The sequence below is a fragment of the Neodiprion pinetum genome, chromosome 6 (genome assembly GCF_021155775.2).
Source record: "Neodiprion pinetum isolate iyNeoPine1 chromosome 6, iyNeoPine1.2, whole genome shotgun sequence".
NCBI lineage: Eukaryota > Metazoa > Arthropoda > Insecta > Hymenoptera > Diprionidae > Neodiprion > Neodiprion pinetum.
The window spans coordinates 3,419,178-3,435,104 of NC_060237.1; the positions used below are offsets into that span (position 1 = coordinate 3,419,178).

General features: G+C 42.1%; 2 protein-coding genes and 1 long non-coding RNA gene across 4 annotated transcripts in view; 1 reads left to right on the top strand and 2 right to left on the bottom strand.

Moving 5' to 3' along the window:
• Positions 1 to 1,107: 1,107 nt before the first annotated feature.
• LOC124221055 (muscle LIM protein Mlp84B) lies at positions 1,108 to 10,660 on the top strand. Its single transcript, XM_046630685.2, has 9 exons — positions 1,108 to 1,248; positions 2,389 to 2,513; positions 3,384 to 3,549; positions 6,425 to 6,545; positions 7,513 to 7,609; positions 7,866 to 7,950; positions 8,713 to 9,009; positions 9,105 to 9,425; positions 9,527 to 10,660. Exons 2-9 carry the CDS (start codon positions 2,399 to 2,401, stop codon positions 9,801 to 9,803), a joined length of 1,479 nt encoding a protein of 492 aa, XP_046486641.1. The 5' UTR covers positions 1,108 to 1,248; positions 2,389 to 2,398; the 3' UTR covers positions 9,804 to 10,660.
• Positions 1,164 to 3,389, bottom strand: LOC138191165 (uncharacterized). The gene is made up of 2 exons (XR_011177513.1): positions 3,162 to 3,389; positions 1,164 to 2,131 (listed from the first exon to the last, which is right to left on the bottom strand). It is a non-coding gene; the product is annotated as an uncharacterized lncRNA (long non-coding RNA).
• A 1,523-nt stretch (positions 10,661 to 12,183) lies between the features above and the next one.
• Positions 12,184 to 15,927, bottom strand: part of LOC124221063 (paired mesoderm homeobox protein 2A) — a 47,167-nt gene continuing 43,423 nt past the window's right edge. For both annotated transcript variants that reach the window (XM_069137273.1, XM_046630698.2), the window contains exon 5: positions 12,184 to 14,133. In XM_069137273.1, the coding sequence (XP_068993374.1) occupies positions 13,717 to 14,133 (417 nt within the window). In that variant the 3' untranslated portion in view covers positions 12,184 to 13,716. The remainder of the gene's footprint in view (positions 14,134 to 15,927) is intronic.

Consider the following 15,927-nt stretch of genomic DNA (forward strand, 5'->3'; position numbering starts at 1 on the left):
TGCGGTTTTGTCGAATGGCAAATGTAAACCGATTATAAGGTCAACGTTAAAGGATTTCATTGACGTGGTCACGAGATTCGGGTGAATTGATATAATGTAGAGAAAAACGTGACGACATGGATATTTAAACTCACTCGAAGAGAACAATATTAATAGACTGTATATACAGGAACGTTCGCGTTTGTCACGAGAGATTAATCCAACGCGGAGTATAACATGTAAGTTATAAGTACAGGTATATCACCGCAGGGTGAGAAAGAAACTCGCCGAGATGTTGTTTAAAAATAAAAGATTGACGAAAGGAAAATTTCTCGCGTATAAGAAAAATCGTTGAAAAAAGTAGGAGTCAAGAATAGACGCTAGCACATGATAGTGAATTTCTTATCCAAGAAACGTTTCCGTAGCATCGAAATTGCGTTCACCTGTTCAAACGAAGCTTACAGGATGTACCATACGTATGCGACACATGTTAACGTCTCGCCTCGCGGACCGTCCTTGAAGCTTACAGGATTCAAAGGGAATGGGAATTCTCTTCGTACTCTTCGATGAATAAAAATAAGATTTATGGATAATCTGCGTGATACGATCATAATTATCGATCGTACTTCGTTTCGGAACAAAGTCTCGTCCTCTTTCTTCCGTTGGCTTCTGTTTCCGGTACCGTTCCTTGAATTACCGTACACCCGCAGCAGAGTCGATCAAAAATCAGAGAAAAATAAAAAGACAAAAAATAAAAAGGAGAAACAACGAATCGAAAAGAAAGGTATTTGTCGGGCAGGTTGACCACCGTCCATATTTATCGTACCGATCTCATTATAATACGTTAGCGGGATTTAAGGCATTTATACACATCCCCCGGATTAAAAATAGATATTTGAGCAAGAATTTATTAATAGTAGATGAGTGTGCCGGCGGTTCCACCGGCGTTGGAACGGCGTGGAACGAGGACCTGCATAGGCCAGGCCGGTTCACGACGATAGCGGCCGGTTCCCGTTGCCGCCTCCTCCGCCTCCACGTCGTCGGAGCCCGCATTCCCCGCATCCGCACCCCCGACGATGGCCGACGCCCCGCCGCCGGCGTCATCTCCATCGTTCTAGCGATGCACGTGCCGTGTGCAAACCTTGGTATGACTAGGCCTCGCACCGCGCCGGATCAGCCATTCGAATCCAGTATTAGTGCGGTGTAGAGTGTTACGGTGTTGCGAACTCCACGACTCTCACCTTCGACCGATTAAGCCGAAACATAGTGGTGAGTAGTAAAGAGCAAAGACCGAAAGTGAATATACCAAGTCGCTGGGCGACTCGCTTGATCATCGTCGTACGAGCGAGTCGATTTTTCCGTTCATCGGTGTCGCACGTCGCATATTCGTACGAAGAAACGAACATGCAGCCGCCGCGGTTCATATATCGCGGTATGATAAAGTACATGTAACGGAGGAAGGCAACGTACGTAACGTCGAGAGTGCGAAGAAAGAGAAGGGAGAAATGCGGGAGATCGGTGGTGGACCGTGGCCTTCTATCAATGCCACTGAATCGACTATGCCTACAGACCGTGACTTATATATCTCGCGAGCTCATCCGTTAATACGTTTATTATACTCGTACACAGATACGTACGTCTTACATACATATGACGAAAGTGCGCGGAAGAAAAGAGCCGGGACCTCCGCACACTTCCACACTCGTTCATATTCTTATTTTCGATTCCGCAAAATAAGGAAGGGGGAATTCGGGGGTTTAACTAGGACGCGTCGGTCGGGCAAAGAGGGGCAGGGGGGGGGGGGGGGGGAGGGAGGAGGGGTGGTAGGTGGGCGCCGCGACGCCCGTCCGCTCCCTAATACGGCGTCGTCGGGTTACGACGCCGACGTTGGCCTACGCCGTAACAAATATAGCCCACACCCAACGGCGTCCGGCAAAGCGCCGCGCTCCCGCACCTCCTTCGATCTTCGTCCCTAGCTTTCCTTCGATACTATAGCCCGTATCTACGGAAATAGATCCGGTTGCCGACGGCCGGCAGCTGCCCGGCGAATTTACCGGCATTCCCCCTTTGGTCCATGCCATCTGCATAGAGGTATCGCCTTCTTCGTGAAATACTGTGTTTACCTTTAAATTTCACGATGCTGGGGTAGCACCTGTAACGGAAAAACTCGTAAACTTGGGAAACATTTTTTTTTTCTTAGCCTCTAGAAAAAATAACCTGCAACGATGAAAGGGAAGCGATACGCGAATCGCTTGTCCGGCTCGTTTAGCAATTACTCGCAAGATTGTCAGCGGAATTTTGCGCCGTGGTAAACGCGGCGCGGTTTATTGGTCAACGGTTTGAACAGATCGACGCGATACGGAAATATGACGCAACGACGACTCATCTTTTATATCCTTCACATTTCAGAATAAGCAAAATGCCTTTCAAGCCAGTCGAACACCCGAAATGCCCCAAGTGCAACAAATCCGTCTACGCAGCGGAGGAACGCGTCGCCGGTGGACTGAAATGGCACAAGATGTGCTTCAAGTGCGGTGAGTATATGCACGAATAGTTGTAGGAAACCCGAGAGTGGAAAAACAACGCGAGGTGGTTCAAAGTCTGTAAAGACCTGGGGAACAGCCGGATCCAATGCGGGACGCGATCAATTTCGTCAAAGATATTTTCTCAAACGTATCAAGGGTTTCGCGCCTGGTACGATAAAAGGTCAGGAGACAAAGATTCGGGACTAATTTACGCTGCAGGTTACGACAATCATATGCGTTGCACTTATCCGTAGTCCGAGGCTGTGCGGTAAAGTAAGAAATATCCGAGTTACTCGTATGGATGATGTTTACTTCTGTGATCGTAAAACGAAAACAAGGTAACGAATTCTTACTCGAGATAACGGCAATCGTTAAGTGCAATTCCGTAAAAGTTTATAATGATTCGTTTCAAAGATTCTTCAACTATCGCGTAAAATTTTTACGACGCAGAGGAGCAAAGCGAAACGTCCATAAGAGACGAGAATTTCACTACCGATTATTTATCGATCCTTTTTCTCATCGATCAACCGATCAAAACCACAATTGGATAAGAATTTCGAAGAATAAGGCATAAAAAAAATCGTAATTACGCAATTTTAGAACAACTTTAAAGGAGTCGGTTTATCGAAATAAGATTAATTCAAGCAGTTGGTTTACCAAATTTCCGACATTCCCAAAGGTGCGAAGTAAAGGTTTTTCCTAAACGTCACAAACTTCTTCCTAACGATAATTTATAAATTTTCTAACGCAAGGTAGGCGAAAGCTTCGCAAGCTCTCGAGAGTTCCGTAACGTTTGAAGAAACGAATTAGCGGTCGCGATGAAAATCGTCGAATCGAATCAGAGTCATAACTTGAATTCGAGTATATGTTGGATTGCAGGCCTCTGCAGTAAACTGCTCGACTCCACAAACTGCTCCGAGCACGAGAACGAGCTTTACTGCAAGAACTGCCACGGGCGTAAATTTGGCCCCAAGGGTTACGGATTCGGTGGTGGTGCCGGATGCTTGTCCATGGACGCCGGTGAACACCTGAAGGAGACTTCCGAGTGAGTGCGGTCGCCCTCCCTACCCCAGAACCATCTCTCTATCTCGAGGTCCCCCTGTACATACCAAAAACAAAACAATTAGAAAAAAAAAACAAAACCACGAGAACAAAAAACGAAAACAACAAAAAAAAAAATTAAAAAAATACACCAAAGTTACAGTGACAACAACAACAACAACAACAACACACCGACACTGAACAGAGAACAAACGTGCATGTGATATTCTTTCTTGATGGTTACATATCTCGTTAAACATCATCGTACGAAGTTGTATTATATATATATATATATATATTATATACTGCAGTATGTACTCACTTGATGAATATTGTTGTTTTCATACGATAATATACATCATACATGTTCTGCACTTATATATGTATGCATATATGTCTTATACATATTTTAATGTAGCTGCGTTCCCGCAGATTAACCCTTCTGCACGGAATTATAATGCACACGACGATGAGTTTTGACATATAATTTCACACCTTTATATACACACATACATATATATATATATATATATAAACGACTGACAAATAATTGTATCCAAATTGAGGAATACCGCATGTCCTCCCCCCCCCCCAAATCTCTACATATATATTCTATATTACCCCCACCACCACCACCACCACCACCGCCACTACTACCGCCAAAAGTTTCAAACGTATAACACCAGTTTTCCGTTTTATTCTTTCTCTTAATTTTACCTATCACCATCCAATTTGATAAAACATTTTGTGTTATAATTATTATACAATATAATAATATAATAATACATAATACAGGTATTACGTTTCTTTCGATTGTTCTCTCTGTATACTTTTTTTTGATTCGTCGAATTTTGTTTTGTTCTTTTTTTTCTCTCAAATTTTTTTTTTTCCTTTTTTTTTGTCCTCTTGAACGAAATTTTTGTATTTCTTCTTCTTCTTCTTCTTCTTCTTCTTCATCTTCTCAATCGTGTTCTTCATAATATCTCGGAAGAATACCATCACTTCGTCGAGATGTAACGATGACAATTAATTATATAACTTCGTACGAAAAGAGAAAAAAGAAAAAAAGAAAAAAAGAAAAAAAAAACGTCTCTCGGTCAGATTATACATATATAACACACTTATATCTTGGTACGAAAAACTTGACAAGGATAAAGAAAAACAAAAGAAGACCCGCATATTTTTCCTTAAACGGTGGAGATATTTTACTGAAAAAAAAAAAAAACAAGAAAAACAACAACGAAAAACGAACAACAAGAAAAGATAAATTTTAATATTTTCCTTCTTTGCCCACCGGCAACGCATAAAAGTTCTACGTTCAGTATGAATATATAAAGTAATAATTTTTAGAATTAGGATAATTTGTACCATCTGTAATAAGTGCTATTATTAATTAATAAATAACCACTGTAAATGTGAAACACTGTCGCGATAATATGTGATGTGTCACCCCCCTCTCCCCGCCAGCCCCGCCGAGTTCAAGCCATTTGGGATTCAGCCATTGATATATTCGATCACACACGCACACACGCGATTATATGGTGAGCAACCGAGTATTGCGCCCGCGTGACGCTTTGCTTTGCCCGCCTGTATATTCTATTATACTCTCTTCTCCTGCTTGCATGCGGCCCCCGTGTAACAACATCTTATCTTATTCTCTAAACATTTTCTCTCACCCCTTTGCAACCGTATCACGAATTATTCTCTCATCCCTGGACATTCTTTCGTTCCTCACTTCTCTCTCTCTCTCTCTCTCTCTCTCTCTCTTTCACTATCGGCACCACCGCCATTGCCGCAATGTACATGTTACACCATTTGCACATTAACCCCTTAACCGACCCCTAACAATTCCGCCTGCCTGCCTGCCCGCCTGCCCAATCGGCCAACCGCCTCGGCTATATAACTGCAGCTAAGCTCAACCTAGGACGGGTTTAGTTTGGCTCTGTAATTATCAGCTCTGCTTTTCGGCTATCCTCTTGGGCTCGGCGGTAGCGTATCGCGCGTGGTTGGGGATCTCTTTTTAACACAGTAACCAGTAATAAAAAACAAAAACAAAAACAAAAAAAAAAAAAAAAACTCGTTACACCCACTTCGCCCGAATATCCGCAGCTTTTATGTCACCTCGTTTATTAACGCATCGCAAACGCATGTGCAGGCTTTATTTTAGGACCGCTGCAGCACGAAGATAATTCTTATGTTGCATAACCCAATCGATATACGTAAATTTCGCAGTGCATATAATTACACACCGGATATCATCAAACTACATGGGATACATCCGGTTTTTTTTTCATTTTACAAAAATGAGCTGCATATTTTTTTCATTTATTTATTGTTTTTTTTTTCATTTTGTTCGTTTGATTCCATGGTTTTCGCTGTTTCGACTATAAAGTTGATTTTTTCTATGTTGGATTTTTTTTCTCACCAGTAGAGTTCGTTGAGTTTTTCTTACTTTTCTGATACTGTTATTTGTCCACTTTTTTTCGCTGTTACACGCGTCTTGTCATTTCTCAATTACCACATCTCGCTACTCTAATATCACACATCCTATTCCTTGTCTCATATTCTTCGTCCCGTTACTCTACTTCTTCTTCCGTAGAAAAATCTGTTGATACTTGCTTTGTTTGCCAATCAAGCCTGAACCAAGTCAAATCTCGCTAAATCCAAAAAAAAAAAAAAAAAAAATGAGAACAAACACGACGTCAGTCGGTATAACAAGGCGTAGAGAAATAGTGAGTTTGAAACAAAAGCGTCCTACCGCAATCGCGAGGTTTGGCTTGATATCTGGCACACGTATAAGTGACGCGCATATTTTTTACCATATTTACGCGAGAAATTCCTCGCCGATGTGAAATACCAATAGACGATTGTATTTTTAGCCCTCGAGGATCTCAGGCCGTGCTGGAACCACGCGCCATAGCGAAGGCTCCCGAAGGCGAGGGTTGCCCGCGATGCGGGGGCTACGTTTACGCTGCCGAACAGATGCTGGCACGCGGAAGGGTAAGTAGACGAATAGAAAAATATCGAAAATCGTTGAAAAACCGGCTATGCGGACCGCTAGAGATCGGAAAGAAAGAAAAACCACGCCGTCCACTCATACGGTCTTGTTGTTGTTATCACTTCTTGTGACCAGGGCTACCATAGGGCATGCTTCAAGTGCAAGATCTGTCAGCGCACCCTCGACTCTACCCTACATTGCGACGGACCAGATCGAGACATTTACTGTAGAGGTAGTACTGCATATTCGGTTGTCCGTTTTTTTTTTTTTTCTAATGTTTCACGTCATTATGTACACCGTGATTCGTTTAACTTGTATTATCGTACGCAGTCACGACGACTGGGACTCAAGTCGTTCGCGTTCTTTTTTTTTCTTTTACACGTCGTATTCGTTTTGTATTGCCCGTATTTTTTTTTCGTTTTTTCTTTTTGAAAAAAACAAAAAGTTTCTTTCACATACTATCCCCCGTTGTCCTGTAATTTTAATTTTTTTATTTTGAAAATATTTAATATTCGTAATTTGTATATTACACGTCTACGTTATAGATCTCGACTAATCAATTATCTTAGTAATACTCGGTAAAACAATTCTGTGTGATTAATATTCTTAACGAGAATGCGGAATTGAAACACAAAAATCCAACGACTGTGAAATAAATACCATCGTACAAGAGCTGCGGACAGGCAGTTTCTTATTAACTAATCTCAACCGCACGAATCAAGTCCGTGAAATTTGTCAACTCCATGATCGTTGTATGGCTGGTACATAATCAATGAAAAACTACGACAAAAAAAAAAAAAAAAAGAAAAAACAAACACCGACAAACCCTCGTAGCTGAGCCAAAAGTTTTAACAACAACGACATTGCACCGATTTAATACGCATATACGTATCTTCTGATCACAACTAGCCCCCCGAAAATTGGACATTCAGTGACTAACAATCATTATTCCGTTTGTGTCTCATGTAGCAATGGCACAGGGAATGTTTTAAGTGTTCCGTCTGTACGAAACGGTTGGACTCTGTCAATTGCTGCGAAGGTCGCGACAAAGATATTTATTGCAAAGGTAAGAAGATCCCCAGTTGATGCTTCAGCTTCGCTTCGTCGAGGATACACGATATTGCAAATTTGAACATACCGTCCGTGTGCCTGTGCGTTGAATGTCCAACGTTGGTAATAAATTACCGTTGAAAAATGGCGAAACAAGTCCATATAACAAAGAAAGTAGCGATCAATATGTGTACGGATGTTTAACGCGACGTCGTATCTCTGACGACGAAGTATTGACAAGAAAAGCAAACCTTAATCTGTATTGTCTTCAGTGTGCTACGGCAAGAAATATGGTCCGAAGGGTTACGGATACGGTCAGGGTGGCGGCGCTCTTCAAAGTGACTGCTATGCCAACGGGTGGGTTGCTGGCTGAGGAAGGATCTGAATAATGTTTAAAAAAAAAAAAAAAAAACAAACAAACAGACAATCCACCTCCCTCAGCTTTTATACACTGACTATATATGATGCGCTTATATCTGCTTAACAGCTTGCTATCCGAAGAAATTTGGACCGCGCGGTATCGGTCACGCTGGAGTAGTTTGGCTAGGCCTGCAGTGCGATATCGAAGACGAGGGGTACGCCTCAACTTCAGATCTTAATCTTCCCTCGTGCCTCTGCTCTCTAACGCTTTGTTGCCGCTGTCGCTAATACCGCCAATTGACCTCACCTGTAACACCTCGTCGTCTCTGTACCGTCTCGTTTTACACGACGTTTACACACGGAATAACGCGTGCAGTGTCTCTTTTCTCATATCAAAGTCAATCCACGTACCCTGCACTGTTATTACCTTCGTCACTTTTACTCGTCAGCTTTCGTTTTCACTTTCACCTTCTCTCCGGCTTCCAATCGTGTCACGATTATGTACACGGGATACTTCGAAGGTACATACGTTACGTCATCGCGACTTCATTCAGGCACATCTTCGTGTGAGAATGACGTCGCAGCGTCAAATTTCACCTCTGACAAGACCTATGTAGTAGTCGAACCGATCGATCGTTCGTTCTTCTCTCCCTCAGTGTTCGAGTTGAACCGTGAACTTTGAATGTAGCTTACGATTAACACCGCTAATTGCTTCGTACCGCAAACGATAGTCTGCAATGGATGATCTTTAACGTACAGCGACGCCGCTCCCCGTACGACCGTGATCGATACGGCCATCATCAAGGCGCCACCTGGCAAGGGTTGCCCACGTTGCGGAGGCGTGGTATTTGCCGCCGAGCAGGTACTGGCCAAGGGTAGCGAATGGCACAGAAAGTGTTTCAAGTGTCACGACTGCAGCAAGACTCTCGACTCCATCATTGCCTGCGACGGTCCGGACAAAGACATTTACTGCAAGACTTGCTACGGCAAGAAATGGGGACCACACGGTTACGGCTTCGCCTGCGGATCTGGTTTCCTCCAGACCGACGGTCTGACGTGAGTTTTGACATGAAATTCCCGAGGCCGCGACCTTCTCCCCGGCTGCTTCCCCGTATCCTCGTCAATATTGCTGACCACCCTCATCCTTACAGCGAGGACGAGATCTCCTCCAGTCGTCCGTTCTACAACCCAGACACTACCTCGATCAAGGCACCGGCAGGTCAGGGCTGCCCGCGTTGCGGCGGAATGGTTTTCGCGGCCGAACAACAGCTCGCCAAGGGAACGATGTGGCACAAGAAATGTTTCAACTGCGCCGAATGCCACCGACCGTTGGACTCGATGCTGGCGTGCGACGGTCCCGACAAGGAAATCCACTGTCGCTCCTGCTACGGCAAACTCTTTGGCCCGAAAGGATTTGGATTTGGACACACTCCGACTCTCGTGTCAACGAACGGTGATAGCGCACCGTCATAGTAAGTCGATTCCGCGGATAACGCTTGGCAGTTTGTTGTGCAGTACATGAAGGAGAAATGAATTTTTAATTAAAAAAAAAAAATTAAAAAAACAATTTCAGCATCGACTCAAACCCGAAGGTTGGTCAAAAGCGAACCGACGGAAACGGATGCTCGCGCTGCGGATACTCCGTTTATGCCGCTGAACAAATGATCTCTAAGAACAGGGTATGGCATAAGCGTTGCTTCAGCTGTGCGGATTGTCGTCGTTCCCTCGACTCGACGAACCTCAACGACGGACCTGACGGCGATATCTACTGCCGCAGTTGCTACGGAAGAAACTTCGGTCCCAAGGGTGTCGGCTTCGGTATGGGTGCCGGTACTCTCTCCATGGCCTAAGGTCCAAGATTGCGCGGATTGAATCTTGCTTGGCTCTAATTCGAAACGGAAGAACTATATCTATATAAGGACGAAAAAGCTAAGTATATGCTGACAATGGCGACGGAGGTCGATAAACAAGATTATACAAATACCTGCCGATTGAGTGAGAAACAATAAGCAGGGACGAAACTAACGATAATTATCTAACAATAACAATAATAATATCAATAATAATAATAATGATGATAATGATAATGATAATGATAATGATAATCATTGAAGTGTATCCTATATACATGGATATATATGTAACATAACGCACGAACGACCAGCTGGACACTGATGGCGAACGCAACTAATGAATAATAATTATTAACGTTACGTGTTCTCTTTCCATTTCATCATTTTTTTTTTTCTTTTTTCTTATATATTTTTGTTTTGTGTCGTTACCTTTTCTTACCGCACTACTACTACGAGATTCGAAAGTCTGTATACACATCACAGTTACTTGCACGATATCACTGTTGTCGTTATTATTATTATTAGTATTACTATTATTGTTGTTGTTATTGTCATTATTATTATTATTATTGTTATTGTTATTATTACTACTACTACTACCACCATCATTATATTATTAGTATGCGAATTTATAGACACAAATTCTGCAAGTACAACAATTCATACACACATCAATAATATATATATATACACATATATATATACACATATACACCACATAATAACACTTTCTGTATCGCTATATACATACCTACCTACACACGTGTATAATTCGTCGCGACGTATATATTTATTATGTAATTTCGACTTAGGGAGAAATATTATTTTAAATAAATATTTTTTGAAATCATTAATACATACGTCATTATATGTATACGCATGTAATATATATATATATATATGTATACACATATGTGTATATATATTAGACTGGGCCAAAAAAAAACGAAGAATTTTTTTTTTTAATGGTACTGTAATGACATTGTTCATGACGACAAATAAAAATTATCCTGAAACTGTATGAAATTCACTCCTTTAAAAGTTATTCGACATTGAAATTACTTTTGAATACAATTTCAATGTCGAATAACTTTTAAAGGAGTGAATTTCATGAAAAATGTTAAGAGACCTTTTTTGTAGAGCATCAAATTTCCCACAAAAATAATGGTTTGTTCTATGAAAATATTGATTTTTCTGGTAATTACAAGAATCGAAAATTCAAACAAAAATTTGAAAAAACAAATCAATGTTTAAGGCACGATTACAGGGAAACGGCTCGATCTACGTCAATTTAGTAAGAGAGCTTTTTTGTAGGAAATTTAATTTCCTTCAAAAATATGGATTGATGAAATTTTTCAGATTGATAATTGACGGATTTTGGGGAAAAAAAATGCGGTAACTGTTAAAAAATCAATAGCTGTAACGATACACCCCTTAACATTAATATTGAGGGCTCAAACTTCAAGGATAATTTTTATTTGTCGTCATGAACAATGTTTTTACAGTACCATTAAAAAAAAAATTCTTCGTTTTTTTTGGCCCAGTCTAATATATATTGTATATTATTCTTATCTCATATACGTATACAACTATTATAATACTGCAATATCAGCTGCAAAGTATGACGTTGCATAAATCATTTTCTAACGATAAAGCTGCACCGACATTCCGTTGTTCATTCTGCTTTGGTCGTCAAATATCGTTATAATCTATTTAGTATGGTTTTCTTTCGTTATAATTTTTTTATATTCTTCCAAGCCACCGTACATTGTATATGTTTACGCATTTTGTTGTTTGTTTGTTTTTTAGGGAGACAAATTGAAGTGTTGTCAGGCAGGAAATGACGAGTTTTGTTTCTCTTGTTACGAATTTTTTTTTTTTATATTTGATTTAAACAGGAAAACAGAACGAAAATTTTGTTAAAATTTCCGTTTTTCTACGTGTATACGGATGCATGTATATGTAATTTTTGGTACATACTATCCGACATTTTTTCAACAAATTTTTTTAATACACGCCCGCTATTAAAAAAGATGGAAAGAAAAAACATTCAACGGACTTTTTTCAATATGCAACCTTACAACAATCCAGTGGAAATATGAATAAATAATAAACTTGAGCGAAATTTACCTGAATTTCAGCTACTCCGATGAAACAAAGAGAAAACAAATTACGGTACACATGAAAAGAATTCATCGTATCTCCGATTGTGAAATTACTCAGTCTGCCTTCCGAATGGTATATTTTCGACGATACTGAGAACCTAAAAAATAAAAAAAAAAAATACAAAATTTATTAGAATAATCGATAATAAGCAAAAAGGAACTCACGGTTGTCTGTGCGACTTATTAAATTGAGACAAGGTAAGTAATTAATTTGGATGTGGTGTAAAACACTAATTTTATATATTTATAGCAACAACTGTACAAGTTCCAGTCACACATAATGATATAGTAATATTTATTCTTAACAATAATTTATTACGGAATCATTCTGCAGGATTGTTCAGAGTCGGTTGCCAGATCAAGTGATCGATTGCCGTAATGACGATCATTGAAATCTTCTGCAACTATCAGTTGTTGAGGATATTGATTCTTTCGTCTAAGTTTCGAATAAATACATAACTGCGATTTGATTTCGGTATCAATTTTGACTCGGAAGGTAGGCATTATTGCTTCTAACAACGAAGACTGTCTCCGTTTCACAAACCCGGTCCAATTACCGTGTTAGAGACAGACGGTAAGTTTGAGCGATTTATTTTCATTCGAACACTGCGTCTATATTATACATGAATACGCTTAAGCGCATTAGTTACCAAAGTTACCCGCAAGGAACTGCGTATTACGTGCAATCTAAGTTGTACGGATTGCACGCGAAATTGGAAACCACAAGTCTCTATAATCGTGCACGTTTATTCCAACAAACGGTAGACCCGAGCGATATTTTCCGCAGGGAAGTTGTAAGACCGTGAAAAGTGTGAAACATCGAAATTAATTTAACGATCTACAACCGCAGCTGAATTGCGTGATCAGCTGATCGACCGATGGACGGCTCATTATTGTTAGCCTTAACAATTGGCTGGAAGGAAGTTTTCCGCTCAAAGGTGCCAATGTCGAAATAATTGGTATTGAAATTCGAACGCTTAATTTGTAGATTGAAAGATGAAACACCGCTTGTTAGTAGGTACAAGAGTGATGTAAAATAATGGACTCCCCTCAATGAAACGTGTTTTAAATGGTATTGAACCGGTTCCTCGAGCGATCAATGCTCAGCCTTTGCAAATATAAACACATACCCGTCGTTCGCACCGAACTGGGTCTGGGTTTAGGGGCATGACAGCTTTATGGAGTCTGCTGCAGTGTCTGTGCAGTGTTATGCGGTTAAACCGTCAGGGTTACTGTTCACTCAAGCGATTGAACCAGGGAGGGAGAGAGAATCGAAAAGTGAAACAAGCCACGTGGTGGCGTAGCCTGACCCCAGAGAGGGAAAGTCGCGGTATGACTGCAAAGAGAAGCGACTACCCACGACGCATGGGGTTCGGAGTAAAGTTTTCACGTAGAAAAGAGAATACCGTAGGTTCACAAGTTCGTCGGTTGAATCGTCGACGATACTTACCAAGATCACTTCTCCGAGTTTAACGAAGCGTCGCAACTTCCGTGCACTCTGTTTCTAATCTTTTCCCCGTCACCGCGAACGTCTATCAGCGATGCAGAATGAGTATCGGACAGTGTAATTGAACGCCAGTATTTTTTCATTCGAGTTAAGGATCGCGAATATGTGTGAAATTTTCAGGCAACAAACGTCGTGTCTCCATCCCCGACAACCGTCTCTGATCCTTCATCCCGGAGTTCACCATGTTACATCTATTTACAAAAACCGTTACGATTACACCTCGCCGGTAGATCTTGGATTAGTAAAGATTTGCAGTTTTTAGAGGGAGTGGATCCAGGAGGTAGGGTGGCAGGGTTGCGGAGAACGGCCTCGGGCTGCAGGATCCCCATCCCCCGCCGCCCCCGCCCCCGCCACCACCCCCGCCACCGCTACGGACGATCGGCGAGGACTGCAAATTTCCAGTTCCGTCGTTCGACTGTTTCGAATTTCCCAAATTCGAATTCGAGATCGTTTTAACCTCCGCGGTTGAGTGGACGCTGTTTGAATTCACCGGCGGAGTTGCCGGGCTCCTTGGGGAGCGTCCCTCGGTCTTGACACTTCCCGCTACCGGGCTCGAGGCGCCGCTGTCACCCCCGACTCCACCTTGCCCGGTTGATTTCTGCTGAGCGAGACGTTCCTGTTTCCGAAACTTGGCACGTCTGTTCTGGAACCAAACCTGGAAGCACCAATATTTCACCGGAATTCAGTAACGAGTCGATCATGTCGAACGACAATCCTCGTCGCGCGAGTCGCCGCATCAGGATAGAAAATTTATGGAAATTAAATGCGTGCAAAAAGAAAAAAAACAACTCCCGGTGATTGGTGTTCATCAGGGATGCCGCGATTCTCTCCGGTTTGTTCCCGCCCCTGTCCCACATACACATGCAACGTCGTAATTGGCTCTATTTGACAAATAAAATATAGTATATAACAAATAAAACAAACGTAACGCGGCGGTGACCTGCATGTTAAAGTAGCGGATTTGTTTGCTTTCCCGTTTGTCTGACCAGGCGTAACGGGGTTTTACTCCCCTCAATTCCACCCCCGAAGGCCTCGCACGTACAGAACACGGAGAGTTTCGTGTACATAGGTACCATACTACCTACTCCGCTCTCAGCCACCCCCGGAAAACCTGTCGAAAGGTGGTGCTACCGCTCTCGGGGAGAAGGGGATGATGCCGAACGAGGGGCAGGGGAGGGGGAGCCAAAACGAGCGGCATGATGAACGTGATTGCCTTTTCCGGACGACAAACACTGCTGTTAGATTTTTATCAACTCCTGCAGCTACCCGTACCTCGAGCTATTCCCCGTACGAACGCGGCTTTGTTCCATAATCAGCTTGGGTTGAAAATGGTACTTGTTACACGGATCGGCGAGGCTGTGGTGGAATGGTAAAAATTTTTTGCAACATTAATTATTATCGCGTTTCACCCGTTTTCACTTTCCTTATCGCATTCTTCACACCCATTGAATAAATTGTATCACAGTTTACAGTGTATGTGTATAATATAACGTATGCACTGCTAAATACCCGCCGTGACGGTAAATTTATTTATGTACCTGCTACCCTGAACTAAGACCTAAAATTGACTCAGGGTTGACATATGCGTATGTTTGCATAGCCAGTGGTCTGCACTATAAGGTCGCACAGTGTATCAACGGCACGTGTGTGTGTATGAAGACCGGCGGGGATTGGGACCGTTCGGGTGTTAATGTTAAGCAAATACTTGGTTAAATAAAATGTAACAAGACGAGGAGTCGGGACGGAAAGGGATGACAGATGTCCTTGCCAAGGATAAATATTTAATCGCTGCTTTATTTGGGGTGACGCTCAACGCCGACCCTTGTTCCGATGAACAAAGCAAACACCGCGACATCTGCGCGCCTAGTCGCGGCAAAATCCGACGCTGAAATTTCGATACAGCTTCCAACACAGCGAAACGCGAAAATAAAGAACCAACATTAATTCAACATTTTTTTCTTGTCAACTATTTCCATCGCTCGATCTGTCTAGAAAACTCTGTAACACGTCCCATTAATCGAATGACGTTGATTCGTCGAATCGCGGGATACGGTGAGTACATTTGTATACCAGTTTCACTCTGATCTACCCGGTTTCGCTCGAATGCACAAATACGCGCGTTCGTTAATTACAGGTTTGACCCTTTCGCACGCTCGACGAACACGTCACTGATTTTCCAAATTTCCGTCTCCACTAACACGTGTTTGAATTTTTGTTTTTTTTTTGTTTGCTGTTTCTTTACCATCCAAAAAGCCGATCACAGATCGTACTGTATTTGCGTTCACCGTCACGGTTAGCGCATGAACGGCAGGCTTGAAATCAGTTTCATTGAACTCCGTACACGAGCGTATGTATGTATACATATAGCTGCCAACACGGGAGCCGGTAAGCTAAAAATCACGGAATTTCGGCTAATTGAGAACGCGCCAATTATTAACAGCCACGCAAC

Coding starts and splice junctions, on each gene's coding strand:
- LOC124221055 (XM_046630685.2), top strand. CDS start 2,399: ATGCCTTTCAAGCCAGTCGAACACCCGAAATGCCCCAAGTGCAACAAA. Junction 2,514..3,383: donor CAAGATGTGCTTCAAGTGCG/GTGAGTATATGC, acceptor GTTGGATTGCAG/GCCTCTGCAGTAAACTGCTC. Junction 3,550..6,424: donor CACCTGAAGGAGACTTCCGA/GTGAGTGCGGTC, acceptor TTGTATTTTTAG/CCCTCGAGGATCTCAGGCCG.